The 13,167-nt window shown below is 43.0% G+C and overlaps 1 protein-coding gene across 3 annotated transcripts in view; it reads right to left on the reverse strand.

Moving 5' to 3' along the window:
• Positions 1 to 316: 316 nt before the first annotated feature.
• Positions 317 to 13,167, reverse strand: part of PDLIM3 (PDZ and LIM domain 3) — a 37,364-nt gene continuing 24,513 nt past the window's right edge. For all 3 annotated transcript variants that reach the window (XM_004457784.4, XM_004457781.4, XM_004457782.4), the window contains 2 exons: positions 12,649 to 12,760; positions 317 to 1,183 (listed from right to left, as the gene is read on the reverse strand). In XM_004457784.4, coding sequence (XP_004457841.1) covers positions 994 to 1,183; positions 12,649 to 12,760 — 302 coding nt within the window. In that variant the 3' untranslated portion in view covers positions 317 to 993. The remainder of the gene's footprint in view (positions 1,184 to 12,648; positions 12,761 to 13,167) is intronic.

The raw sequence follows: 13,167 nt of genomic DNA on the forward strand, positions 1-13,167 counted from the left end.
GGTGCAGAGTGCGTGGCCATGGCCAGTGGGGGCCTGTCTGAGGGCAAGGAGCCGACTCAGGGAAGGCTGAGACCTGCAGCTGGTGGTGGACGACACCGGCCTCCAGGGAAACGCGAGGTCAGCGGTGCGCCCAGGCAGCCTCTCAGGGCCGCTCCGCCCCTCCTCCTTCCCGAGGAGTCCCCCAGACTGCCTCCCCTCAGAGAGACCATCTCAGGAGGAGGAGGAAGTGGTGAGCACAGAGCAGGGAGAAACAGCCGGGCCAGGGTCTGAACCTTGGATTTGACTCATGTTTAACAGAAAGAGGCACTTACATTGATTGAGACTATTCTAAAGCAAAAGACATCCTTTAATCTGAAAGGGGCTGCCTTGTCTTTAACTAGTAAATTGAAATGCCTTCCTATCAGCAGAGATTGGGAACTGTAAATGAGTCAGAGAAGCTAAAAAAGGCCACCTTTTCCTTAAAGTAGCTGAATGGTTGGTGTCGATGTCGGGTACAATTGGGCTCTCTCATTGGAATGTTGATTGCGCCTGAATTCATCGAGTGCCACTTCACTAGGCATTTATGAATGTTTTATATATTTATTAAGTGTTTTGCACCTAGTGCTATAACTTTTTGAATAGGGAACTAAAGGAATCAGGAAATTTCTCTGACATGCACTAGAGTAGGGAAAGCAGGCACAGGTGATTGTGGGCTGTGTTGGCACACAAGATCAATCTTTGGTATTTCCTGTGGTTGCTCAATTTGTTCAGGAAACAGACTCCCCATCCCTCTTGATGCTTCCATGAGTGATGGTCAAATACAAAGGCAGACTGTGGAGCATGACACACAACACATTCCTGCTTCAAACGTCGCTTAGCTATTGCCAGCCCCAAAGATAAAGAGTCAGAAACAGCCAAAGGTGTGCCTGTGCCGCCCAGCGGGCGTTCCACCGTCGGGGGCACGGCCAGGATGTCACTGCTGTGGGGGGAGGTGGGCGCGGCTCCTGCCCCGGCCTAGGCTTTGGGGTAGAGGGTGACTATGTCGTAGCCCTCTGGGGGCCGCGTGCGGGCTCTGGCGTGCGCCTCGCAGTAGAGCTCCCCCTCCACGAAGAAGTAGCCCTTCTGCTTGAGGCTGAGGTTGCAGTCAGCACACACGAAGCACTCGGGGTGCCGGTACTTGTCCCGCGCCTTCACCACCGCGCCCCTGTGGGAAGAGAAGGTCGTGTGAGGAGACAGCCCGAACAGGCCCCAGGAGGAGGGGCCGCCACACCGGGTGCCTGGTCCAGCCGGACGCTGCTTCACACGAGACGCGGTCCGTGTGTCTCTCTGGGTGTTTACGGGAGGAACTGCAGTGCCCTACGTCGTGAACTCGCGCTGGCGTGTCTTGGAAAGAGGAGGCAAACGCCTCTCGGCATAGGACAGGGACCCTGGCCCACTGCCGTCCCTGCGGCAGGAGCCCTCCAGCTGGAGGCCCAGGCTTTGTTCAATGGGCACAGAGAAGAGGCCAGGGAGCCGGGAAGGGACTTCCACGCGGTGGGAGGACTGGCCACTCACGTCAAAAAGAGGCGTGAGGGCTGCTTTTGGCAAAGCAGGCACCGACCTCATTTCCCGAGACCCTCTGCTCCGAGCCCCCTGCCCTGCTCCTCCCCTAGCCCCCCACACCTCCCTCCCTACTCCAGGCTGACGCCCGCTGTCCTTCTGGGCATGTCCTGGATAAGTGACAGGTGGAGCCTCGGCTTGCAAGCCAATAGCAGAGGGAGGGAATAAAGGGATGAGGGACATAGCCATGTGGGACATGTGGTGGGTGGTGACGTGGCCTGGTGCCCGGGAAGGCTTGAACCAGCATGTGGGGCCCTTTAAACATGAAGCCAGGTTGTGGGAAGATGGCATCAGCCTGACGGGCAGGGCTCAATGCTCTCATAAAAAACAGCGGAGAAAGAGCCAAAAGCTGTCTGAGGGACTTGCTTTGGGGGTCAGCAGGCCAGGCCACTGCTACACAACTCCCAGGAGGGTGAGTTACCAAGCCCCCACAGCAGCCAGGAAGGGCTCCTCTCCCCCGCCCCCAAGATACTAAGCTGGGTTGAAACCCCTGGTCCACTGCAGCCCACAGAGAGGGGAGCAGACACCTTCCTCCCTGTCAGTTCTTTCAAGGGAAAAGGGAGGGGAGGTCAGGGTGTTTTCTTCAGTGACTTCAGCCAGCAGAGCCTGCTTTGAATATCTGCTTTGGAGATTCAACACAGCAACACAGGAAAGCTGAGACTGAAACACTCCAGTGGAAAGGTGGCTGATGAGCACCATCTGCTGGCTGGTTTGGAAATTGTATGGACAAAAACTGTTTTTGGTTCTCTCTGTATCCTAATCCCTGGGAGAAAATCTGTACCACATTAGTGAGCCCCTGGTCTAATTTAAATAACTTAAGCTGGGTAATTTTAAAGTCATAGAATAAGTTGAACCAAATATCAAAGAAGAGCTGTGGGGGAGAAAAAAACAATAGGCAAAAGAGAGAAATTGGCCATCAGAGTAAATTCACCAATTGAGATGCCTAGGTATCAGCAAAAAATTACAAGTCATACTAGGAAAGAAGAAGAGATGACCCATCCAAAGGAACTAACCAAATATCCTAAGACATACAGGATTTAAGACAATCAGTAATAACTGGGAAACGGACTTTGGCCCAGTGGTTAGGGCGTCCGTCTACCACATGGGAGGTCCGCAGTTCAAGCCCCGGGCCTCCTTGATCCATGTGGAGCTGGCCCATGCGCAGTGCTGATGCACGCAAGGAGTGCCGTGCTACACAGGGGTGTCCCCCGCGTAGGGGAGCCCCACGTGCAAGGAGTGCACCCATAAGGAGAGCCACCCAGCGCGAAGGAGGGAGCAGCCTGCCGAGGAATGGCGCCGCCCACACTTCCCGTGCCGCTGACAACAACAGAAGTGGACAAAGAAACAAGACGCAGCAAAAAGACACAGAAAACAGACAACCGGGGGAGGGGAGGGGAATTAAATAAATAAAAATAAATCTTAAAAAAAAAAAGTAATAATCAAACAACTCTCTAAAACCACTTCAAAGAATTTAAAGAAAATATGACTAAAAATAAAGGATATAGGAAGATACTAGGTAAGCATAAAGAACAATTTGAAAGCCTACAAAGAAAAAATAACAGACCTTATGGGAATGAAAGACATGATGGATGAGATTAAAAATGCATTAGAGGCACTTAAGAGCAGATTAGAATTGCTCAAAGACAATTAGTGATTTTGAAGATAGAATATCTGACCTGGAAAAGACAGAACAGAAAGAGAAGAGAATGGAAAAAATGGAGCAGTTTCAGGGAATTGAATGACAGTGCAAAATGCGCAAGCATTTGCATTATTGGTGTCCCAAAAGAAGAGAAAAGAGGCAGAAAGAATATTTGAGGAAATAATGAATGAAAACTTCCCAACCCTTATGAAAGACATAAAAATCAATACCCAAGAAGGACAACACACCCCAAACAGAATAAATCCAAATAGATGTACCCCAAAACACCCACTATTCAGAATAACAAATATCAGAGATAAAGAGAGGATTCTGAAAGCAGGAAGAGAAAAGCAAGCATCACATACAAGGGAACCTCAATAAGATTAAGTGCTGACCTCTCATCAGAAACTATGGAGGTGAGAAGAAAGTGGTATGATGTATTTAAGATACTGAAAGAGAAAAACAGTATCTGGCAAAACTGTCCTTCAAAAATGAGGATGATTTCAAATTCTTTACAGACAAACAAAAACTGATAGAATATATTACCAAAAGACAAGATTTGCAAGAGATACTAAAGGGGGTGCTATAGCCTGAAAGGAAAAAACAAGAGCAAGAGATTTGGAGAAGAGTTTAGAAATGAAGATGATTAGGAAGGGCCAACTAAAGGATAAGAAAACAGACAACAGAATGTTATGACAACAGAGAACCAAAGGACAAAATGGATGAAGTAATGCCTTTATAGTAATAACACTGAATGTTAATATATTGAAATCCCCAAACAAAAGACGTAGACTAATAGAATAAAAAAAAAAAAAAAAAAAAAGAGCCATCTATATGTTGTCTACAAGAGACCCACCTCAGACATAAGGACACAACCAGGTTAAAAGTTAAAGGTTGGAAAAAGGATTTCCGTGCACATAGTAATCAAAAAAAGAGCTGACATGGAGATACTACTATTGGACAAAACAGATTTCAAATGCTAAACTGTTTTAAGGGATGAAGAAGGTCATTATATATATTTAAAAAAAAAAAGGGGCAATTCACTGAGAAGAAATAACTATACTAAATATGTATACACGTAACCAGAGTGCCCCAAAATACATGAGGCATACACTGATAAAACTGAAGGGAGAAATAGATATTTCTACAATAATAGTTGGAGACTTCAATACACCACTCTCAGTACTGGATAGAACATCTGAATAAATGGATGAATAAAGAAACAGAGAACTTTGATTAATATAATAAATGATTTAGACCAACAGACATCTATAGAGCATTTCATCCCAAAACAGCAGGACATACTTTCTTTTCAAGTGCTCATGGATCCTTCTCCAAGACAGACCATATATTGGGTCACAAGACAAGTCTCAATAAATTTAAAAAGACTGAAATTATACAAAACATTTTCTCTGATCAGAATGGAAGAGGGAAATCATTATGTATGGAAAAAGGGAAAATTCATAAATATATGGAGAGTAAACAAAACACTCTTAAATAATCAGTGGGTCAAAGAAGAAATTTCAAGAGAATTAGCAAATATCTTGAGACAAATGAAAATGAGAACACAACATATCAAAACCTATTGGACACTGGAGAGGCAGTGTTGAAAGGGAAATTTATAGCACTCAATCATTACATTAAAAAAGAAGAAAGCTAAAATTGAAGATCTAACTGCACACCTGGAGGAACTAGAAAAAGAACATCAAACTAATCCCAAACCAAGCCAAAGAAAAGTAGCAGTAAAGATCAGAGCAGAAATAAATGAAATTGAGAACAAAAAAGCAATAGGGAGAATCAACAAAACCAAAAGTTGGTTCTTTGAGAAGATCAACAAAATTGACAAACCCTTACCTAGACTGACAAAGAAAAAAAGAGAGAAGACACATAAATAAAATCAGAAATGAGAGGGGACACATTAACATTGACCCTGCAGAAATGAGAGAGATCGTAAGAGGATACTCTGAACAACTGTATGCCAAAAAACTAGACAATGTAGAGGAGATGGACAAATTCCTAGAAACACACAAACCACCCACACTGACCCTAGAAGAAACAGAAGACCTCAGCAAACCAATCACAAGTGAACATATTGAAACAGTCATCCAGAAACTCCCAAAGATGAAAATCCTGGGACCAGATGACCTCACAGATGAATTTCACCAATCATTCAAAGACGACCTAATACCAGTCTTGCTCAAGGTCTTCCAAAACAATTGAACAGGAAAGAATGCTACCAAACTCATTGTAGGAGGCCAACATCACCCTAATACCAAAACAAGATAAAGATACTACAAAAAAAAGAGAAAATTCCAGACAATATCTCTGAGTATAGATGCAAATCCCTCAACAAAATACTGCAAACAGAATCCAAAAGCACATTAAAAGAATTATACACCATGATCAAGTGGATTTTACCCCAGTTATGCAATGTGGTTTAACACAAGAAAACCAATCTGTGTAATAAAGAGCCTTGAAAAATTGAAGAAGAACTATTGATTGATTCTCTTGATTCAGAAGAGGCATTTGACAAAATATAGCACCCTTTCTTGTGCAAAACATTCCAAAAGATAAGAATAGAAGGAAACTTTCTCAATATGGTAATGTGCTAGCATTGCACTCAATGGTAAAAAATTTAAAGCTTTCCCACTGAGGTCAGGAACAAGACAAGGATGCCCACTGTCATTACTGTTTTTCAACATTGTTCTAGAGGTTTTAGCCAGAGCAATTAGGCTAGAAAAATAAATAAATAAAAGGGGACAGTGGATGTGGCTCAAGCAGCTGAGTACCTGTTTCCCACATGGGAGGTCTCGGGTTCAGTACCTGGTGGCTCCTTAAAACAAAAACCAAAACGAAAAAACAAAACAAAAAAAACACACACACAAAAATAAAAAAACCCCAAACAATAAGCAAACAAATGAAAAATCAATTTAGGGGAGCCCTTGTGGCTCAGTGGTTGAGCACCGGCTTCCCATCCGGCCTCAATTCCAGTCTGGTACCTCAAAAATAAATAAATAAAAATAAAATAAAATAAAGTGTGCCCAAATAGGAAAGGAAGAAGTAAAACTTTTCCTATTCACTGATGATATGATCCTATATCTAGAATCTCCTGAAAAATCCACAACACAGCTACTAGAATAGACGAGTTAGGCAAAATGGCAGGATATAAGATTAATAGGCAAAAGTCAATAGTGTTTCTGTTCACTACTGATGTGCAATCTGAGGAGGAAATAAAAAATTCCATTTATATAGCAACTAAAACAATAAAATATTAGGAACAAACTTAACTAAGAATATAAAGAATCTATGAATTAGCCAAAAGGGGTGCTAATGCAAAGTACCAGAAATCTGTTGGCTTTTATAAAGGGTATTTATTTGGGGTGGACTTACAGTTACAAGGCCAGAAAAGAGTCCAACTCAAAGTTTCTTCCTCACCAAACTGTGCCATGTATTGAAGTAAGATGGTGCACGATATCAGTGAGGGAAGAGCCTTCGTCTTCCTCTTAAGGCTCCACGGGCCCAGCTTCTTCTGATCTCAGCTGCAGGCTGGTGGAGTAATTTCTTTCTGGGTTCAGCGGCTCTCTTCTCTTCACAAGGTCATTTGTAGGCTATCAGGCCTATCTCTCTTCTTGGGCCCACAGGCTCAAAGGTCATTCCTCTTCCTCATCTGTGGAGCTCTTGCTGTTCTTTGGCGTGTATCTATTCTGTGTTCTTCTTGAACACACTCAAGAAGGGTCAGGGACTCAAACTGAGGTACCCTAACGATGTGGTTGGATCAAAGCCCTGATCTTGATTTAATAAAGTAAAAGAGAAACCTCTGAATTTAATACAATCAAAGGGGTATCACTCCCAGAGGAAGGACCAGTTTACAAACATAACATCTCTTTTTGGAATTCATAAATAATATTCAAAAACACCCACCTTCCATCAGTAACAATGCCAAGTACAAAATTACATCATAGTTTATAGAAATACAGTTTGTCTTGGGGCAAAGTCCTGTCTGATTGTAGACCACTGAAGCTTATAAAACAATTTATCTGCTTCCAATATACAAAGGGGCAGACAAAGGATAAACATTTTTATTATCATAGGAGAAACTGGGAGGGAAACATGAGTCATGGGTCCTCTACAGTTCAGTAAACATGTGGGGCACACTCCATTAGATTTCACAGTATGGGAGTCGTTCTCTAGATGATGGTTTCTTCTCACCCTTGGGGCCTCATGGGGGTCCACCCTTTCCACAGGCTTACCCAATGACTATCTTCTTGGTTCCAACCTCATCAGGCATCTGGGTGGTAACTGAACTCCAGACCTCACCCTCCAAGAACGTTGGGGAGATGGCCACACTTTACCCAATCTCTGGGATAGAGTCTCAACCCTCTCAGTAGAGTGAGTTGGAGGCAACTTTCTCCCTAATCTCTGCCCTACAGGCTCAACCCTCTCAGAGCAATGAGTTGACCACCTGGCTTTCCTTAACCTCTGGGGGATAAGCCCACCCTTCTTAGACCTATGAGGTGTTGACCTCACTCTCCTCAACCCTTGGGGAATGTGCTCCACCCTCTCTGTAGCCTGGGATGACAAAACTCTCCTTGAACAGTGAACTAGAGCATCTACCCTCTTCAACTACTGGGCCAAATGCACCCACCCTCTCTGATCATGAGTGGCCCACGGAGATGTCTTAATCCCAGACCTCAGCTTCCATGGTTTTCCTCTTAAAGCCATTTTCCCTTCTGTCATTCCCCTCCATGTCCCTTTTATTCCAATCTCATAGTGGTTTTGCTCATACAGGTCTCTCAAAAATCTTGTTGGTTTAGCATGTATGAAGCAGGGGGGCCAAGCCACCAGACAGTAAGACTTTCCACAAGTCTTTCCTAGATAACTGCATTTTCAATCGTGATTTACAAGTTCCAAATCTGGTTAAGTCCTCAAATGGAGCACTATTGTCTGGGGGTTTGATTTCCAGAGGCTTGGAATTTTAGAATCAGGTTGTTTTCTTTGTGCCAATAATTTAGTTATCAGCCTATCTCTCTCTTTTTTTTTTTAAAGATTTATTTATTTATTTATTTCTCTCCCCTTCCTCCCTACCCCGGTTGTCTGTTCTCTGTGTCTATTTGCGGCGTCTTCTTTGTCCGCTTCTGTTGTCATCAATGGCATGGGAATGTGTGTTTCTTCTTGTTGCGTCATCTTGCTGTGTCAGCTCTCCGTGTGTGCGGCACCATTCCTGGGCAGGCTGCACTTTCTTTTGTGCTGGGCGGCTCTCCTTATGGGGCGCACTCCTTGTGTGTGGGGCTCCCCTACGCGGGGGACACCCCTGCATGGCAGGGCACTCCTTGTGCGCATCAGCACTGCACATGGGCCAGCTCCACACGGGTCAAGGAGGCCTGGGGTTTGAACCGCGGACCTCCCATGTGGTAGACGGACGCCCTAACCACTGGGCCAAGTCCGCTGCCCCAGCCTATCTCTTTTCTCTAAAATTTTTCTATAAGCAAGGAGAACCAGGCTACATTTCCCATGTTTAGTTTGGAAATCTTGTTGGCTAAATGCCCAAGCTCATAGTTTTCAAGTAATGCCTTACACACAACATCAGGAGTCAATCTTGCTAAGTTCTCTAGAACTTTAAAACACAGGTCGCCTTTTCTCAAGTTTCGAATAATAGTTTCATCATTTATTTCTAAGCCCTCATCAAAAGTCTCTTTAGTGTCCATATTCCTACCAACAATCTTTTCACAGCAATCTTTTCTATCAAGCATCTCACAATTTCTCAAAAAAATACTCTTTACCCATTTATAAAACCATTCCAGCATTTCGGTAATTACAAAAGCACCACCCCACTTCTTGGTACCAAATTCTTTTAGCCAAAAGGGGTGCTGATGCAATGTACCAGAAATCTGTTAACTTTTATAAAGGGTACTTATTTGTCGTAGAAACTTACAGTTACAATGCCCTAAAGAGTGCAACTCAAAGTACCATAAGAGGAACTTTCTCACCAAATGTCTGTTGACATGTGTTGAAGTAAGACAGTGGGCAATGTCTGTGATGGTTCAGCCTTCCTCTTCCTCTTAAGGCTCTGTGGGTCCAGCTTCTTCTGATCTCAGCTGGAGGCTGGAGGCTCATTTCTTTCTGGGCTCAGCTGCTCCAGTCTCTTCACAAGTTCAGCTGTAGACTATCAGGCTTATCTCTCTTCCTGGGGCCACAGGATCAAAGTTCATTCCTCTTCCATGCCTGTGGTGCTTTCTCTCTTCCTCTGTGTGTCTCTTATTCTGTGTTCTCCTTGAGTGACTGTCCATTTATATACCCACAAGGGGAGCAGAGACTCAATTAAACTGAGTTGCTAATGATGTGGTCGAATCAAAGTCCTAATCTTGATTTAATAAAGTAAAAGTGAAATCTCTGAATTTAATACAATCAAAGGGGTACTACACCCAGAGGAAGAGACCAGTTTGTAAACATAATCAATATCTCTTTTTGGAATTCATAAATAATATCACACTGCCACAACCCGTATTCAGAAAACTACAAAGCATTGCTAAAAGGAACTGAAGCAGACTTAAATACATGGAAGGACATTTAGTGTTCATGGATTGGAGGACTGAATACTGTCAAGATATCAATTCTGCCCAGACTTATTTACATATTCAACATAATCCCCCAAAATCCTAACAGCTTTTTTTGCGGAAGTGGAAAAACCAGTGATAAAATTTATTTGGAAGGGTAAGGGGCGCTGAATAGCCAGAAAGATCTTATAAAAGAAGAATGGAGTTGGAGGACTCTCACGTCTAGACTTTAAAGCATATTACTAGCTATCAGTGGTCAAAACAGCATGGTACTGGCATAAAGACAGACACACTGACCAATGGAACTGAATAAAAAACTCAGGAAATGACCCTCACACCTACAGTCAAGTGATTTTTGACAAGGCAGTCAAGCCCTCCCAGATGGGCCAGAACAGTCTATTTGACAAATGGTGCTGGAAGAACTGAATAGCTATAGCCAAAAGAAAGAAAGAAGACCCCTACCCTCACCCCTTATACGAAAATTAACTCAAAATGGATCAAGAACCTAAAGATAAACTCCTAGAAGAAAATGTAGGAAAACATCTTCACGATCCTGTGGTTGGTGGTAGTTTCCTAAACCTTACACCTAATGCACAAGGAACAAAAGAAAAATAGATAAATGGGACCTCCTCAAAATAAAGTATTTTTGCACTTCAAAGGACTTCGTCTAAAGGCAGCCAACTCAATGGGAGAAAATATTTGGCAATCATGTATCTGATAAGGGTTTAATATCCATGATATACAAAAAGATTATATAAGTCAACAATAAAAAGACAAATGACTCAATTTAAAAATGGGCAAAAGACTTGAATAAACAATTGTCCAAAGAAGAAATACAAATGGCAAAAAACACATGAAAAATGTTCAACATCAGTAGCCATAAGGGAAAATGCAAATCAAAACTACAATGAGGCGGCGGACCTGGCCCAGTGGTTAGGGCGTCCGTCTAGCACATGGGAGGTCCGCGGTTCAAACCCCGGGCCTCCTTGACCCGTGTGGAGCTGGCCCATGCGCAGTGCTGCTGCACGCAAGGAGTGCCCTGCCACACAGGGGTGTCCCCGCCTAGGGGAGCCCCACGCGCAAGGAGCGCGCCCCGTAAGGAGAGCCGCCCAGCGCAAAAGAAAGTACAGCCTGCCAAGGAATGGTGCTGCACACATGGAGAGCTGATACAACAAGATGACGCAACAAAAAGTAACACAATATTCCCGTGCTGCTGACAACAACAGAAGTGGACAAAGAAGACGCAGCAAATAGAGACAGAGAACAGACAACTGGGGTGGGGTGGAGGGGAGAGAAATAAATAAATCTTAAAAACAAAAAACAAAAACTACAATGAGATATCATTTCATACCTATTAGACTGGCCACTATTAAAAAGTCAGGAAACTAAATGTTGGAAAGAATGTGAAGAGACAGGAATGCTTATTCGCTGTTGGTGGGAATGTAGAATGGTACAGCCACTGTGGAGGACTGTTTGGCAGTTTCTAAGGAAATTGAATATAGACTTGCCACATGATCCTGCAATACCAATATTAGGTATATACCCAGAAGAACTGAGAGCAGTGACACGAAAAGACATTTGCACACTGATGTTCATAGCGACATTATCCATGATTGCTGAAAGTTGGAAACATCCCAGGTGTCCATCACTGATGAATGGACAAGCAAACTGTGGTATAGACACACAATGGAATATTATGTAGCAGTAAGAATAAATGACTATGGACTAACCTGGAGGACATTATGTTGAATGAAGCAAGCCAGACACAAAAGGACAAATGCTGTACGATAGTGCTATTATGAACTAAATATACTGTGTAAACTCATGGAGTTAATAAATAGAATGTAGGTTACCAGAAAAAAGGATGAGGGTAGAGAACAGAAAGCTGAGGGTTAATCTGGGCAGAACTGATAAAAAGGTTTTTCTGTAAATCTTGGGAAATGAATAGAATTGGTGAAAGCATACCATGGTGTATTTTCCTAGCAGAGCTACTATATGGGTAAGACAGTGGTTGAAAGGGAAGGTCTAAGGTCATGTATTTTACTAGAAGGAAAGCTAGAAATTGTAACATGGGACTGTACAAGATAGTAAAATCTCATGTAAAACAAGAATTTAGGTGGTATATATATAGGACTGTTTTTACAAAATATTAGTACAAATACACTAGAAAGTAGGAAAAAGAATATCAACTATGTACGGCAGAGGAAGCATAGAGAGATTGAGAGGTGATGCATTTTGTTTGTATATTATTATTGGACTAATGAAAGTGCTCTAAGAATGACTGAATTGATGACTACACAAATACACCTAATGCCACTGATTGTACACTTTGGATGGATTTACACTTTATCAATATGTATCAGTAAAATTGATTTGTTAAAAAACAAACCAGAAGATTAAAAAGAAAGCCCTTTGAAATGGAAGGTGACTATGTTTTTTTAAAAAAATTATATTTTAACACTTGTGTGACTTAAGAAACTGGGAAAAGAGAATATATTTTAATTAATAGTCTGACACCTCCCCTTCTTTGTTTTCCTGGGTTTATACAGAAAAGGAAGTTGTCAAAGCCTATATGTTAAAAAACGGGCTTTTTAAAGTGAGAGTTATGGTTCTCGGAAGTAATTTTTATTGCATTTTAGGGCTAATTTTATTTTTAGAGAATATATCTGAAATTATACATCAAGATTGCTGATTCACATTACATGCAGATTTTAGGTTATACCTAAGGAATACTGGTCAGAGTGTGCTAGATGTGGAAATTTTATTTTTAGTAGATCAGCAGAACTTCCTTATTTAGTAAAAAAAAATCTTAAGGTTGAAATAGAGAACTGACTACCCAGATTTATAAGGAATACCCAGGCTAAAAATGAAACTTACACAATGCCGCTGCCACACTTGTCACAGAGTGGCATCTTCGGTGCGCCACTGGCCCCGCCGTGGACCTTTGTAACCGGAGCTCTCACACTCCGCGTGCCAGGCGGGCGGTCATCTGAAAAACAAAGTGTTTCCACTTACGGCCAGGAACAGCCGGCTGTAGTTTGTACTCTGCTTCTATTTTAAGATGTGCACTTAAACCCAAGGAATTCTTCAGGGGCACTGGACTATCATTTCAAAAGGCGCAGGGCCGATTCAAGCGGAGTCTTATAAAAGGGAACGAATTAAAAACGTTGGTTGTTGGGGAGCTGCTCCCATGAGCCTCATGGGAGCAGCGGTCCTTTTGCCTTTCCGTGCCCCTGTTAAAGGGCTGTACCCTGGTGTCTGTCTCTGGTGCCTTGACCCCTGGTTTGGATGGTGTCCCGCTGGACACTTCCGAAGCCCCTTTCCTATTACCCCGGCACCACCCATATCCTCAGGGAAGGCTCCCCCAGGTCCTGATTAAAGCCGGGCCCTAGAGGT

Source organism: Dasypus novemcinctus, chromosome 29 (genome assembly GCF_030445035.2).
Source record: "Dasypus novemcinctus isolate mDasNov1 chromosome 29, mDasNov1.1.hap2, whole genome shotgun sequence".
Classification (NCBI taxonomy): domain Eukaryota; kingdom Metazoa; phylum Chordata; class Mammalia; order Cingulata; family Dasypodidae; genus Dasypus; species Dasypus novemcinctus.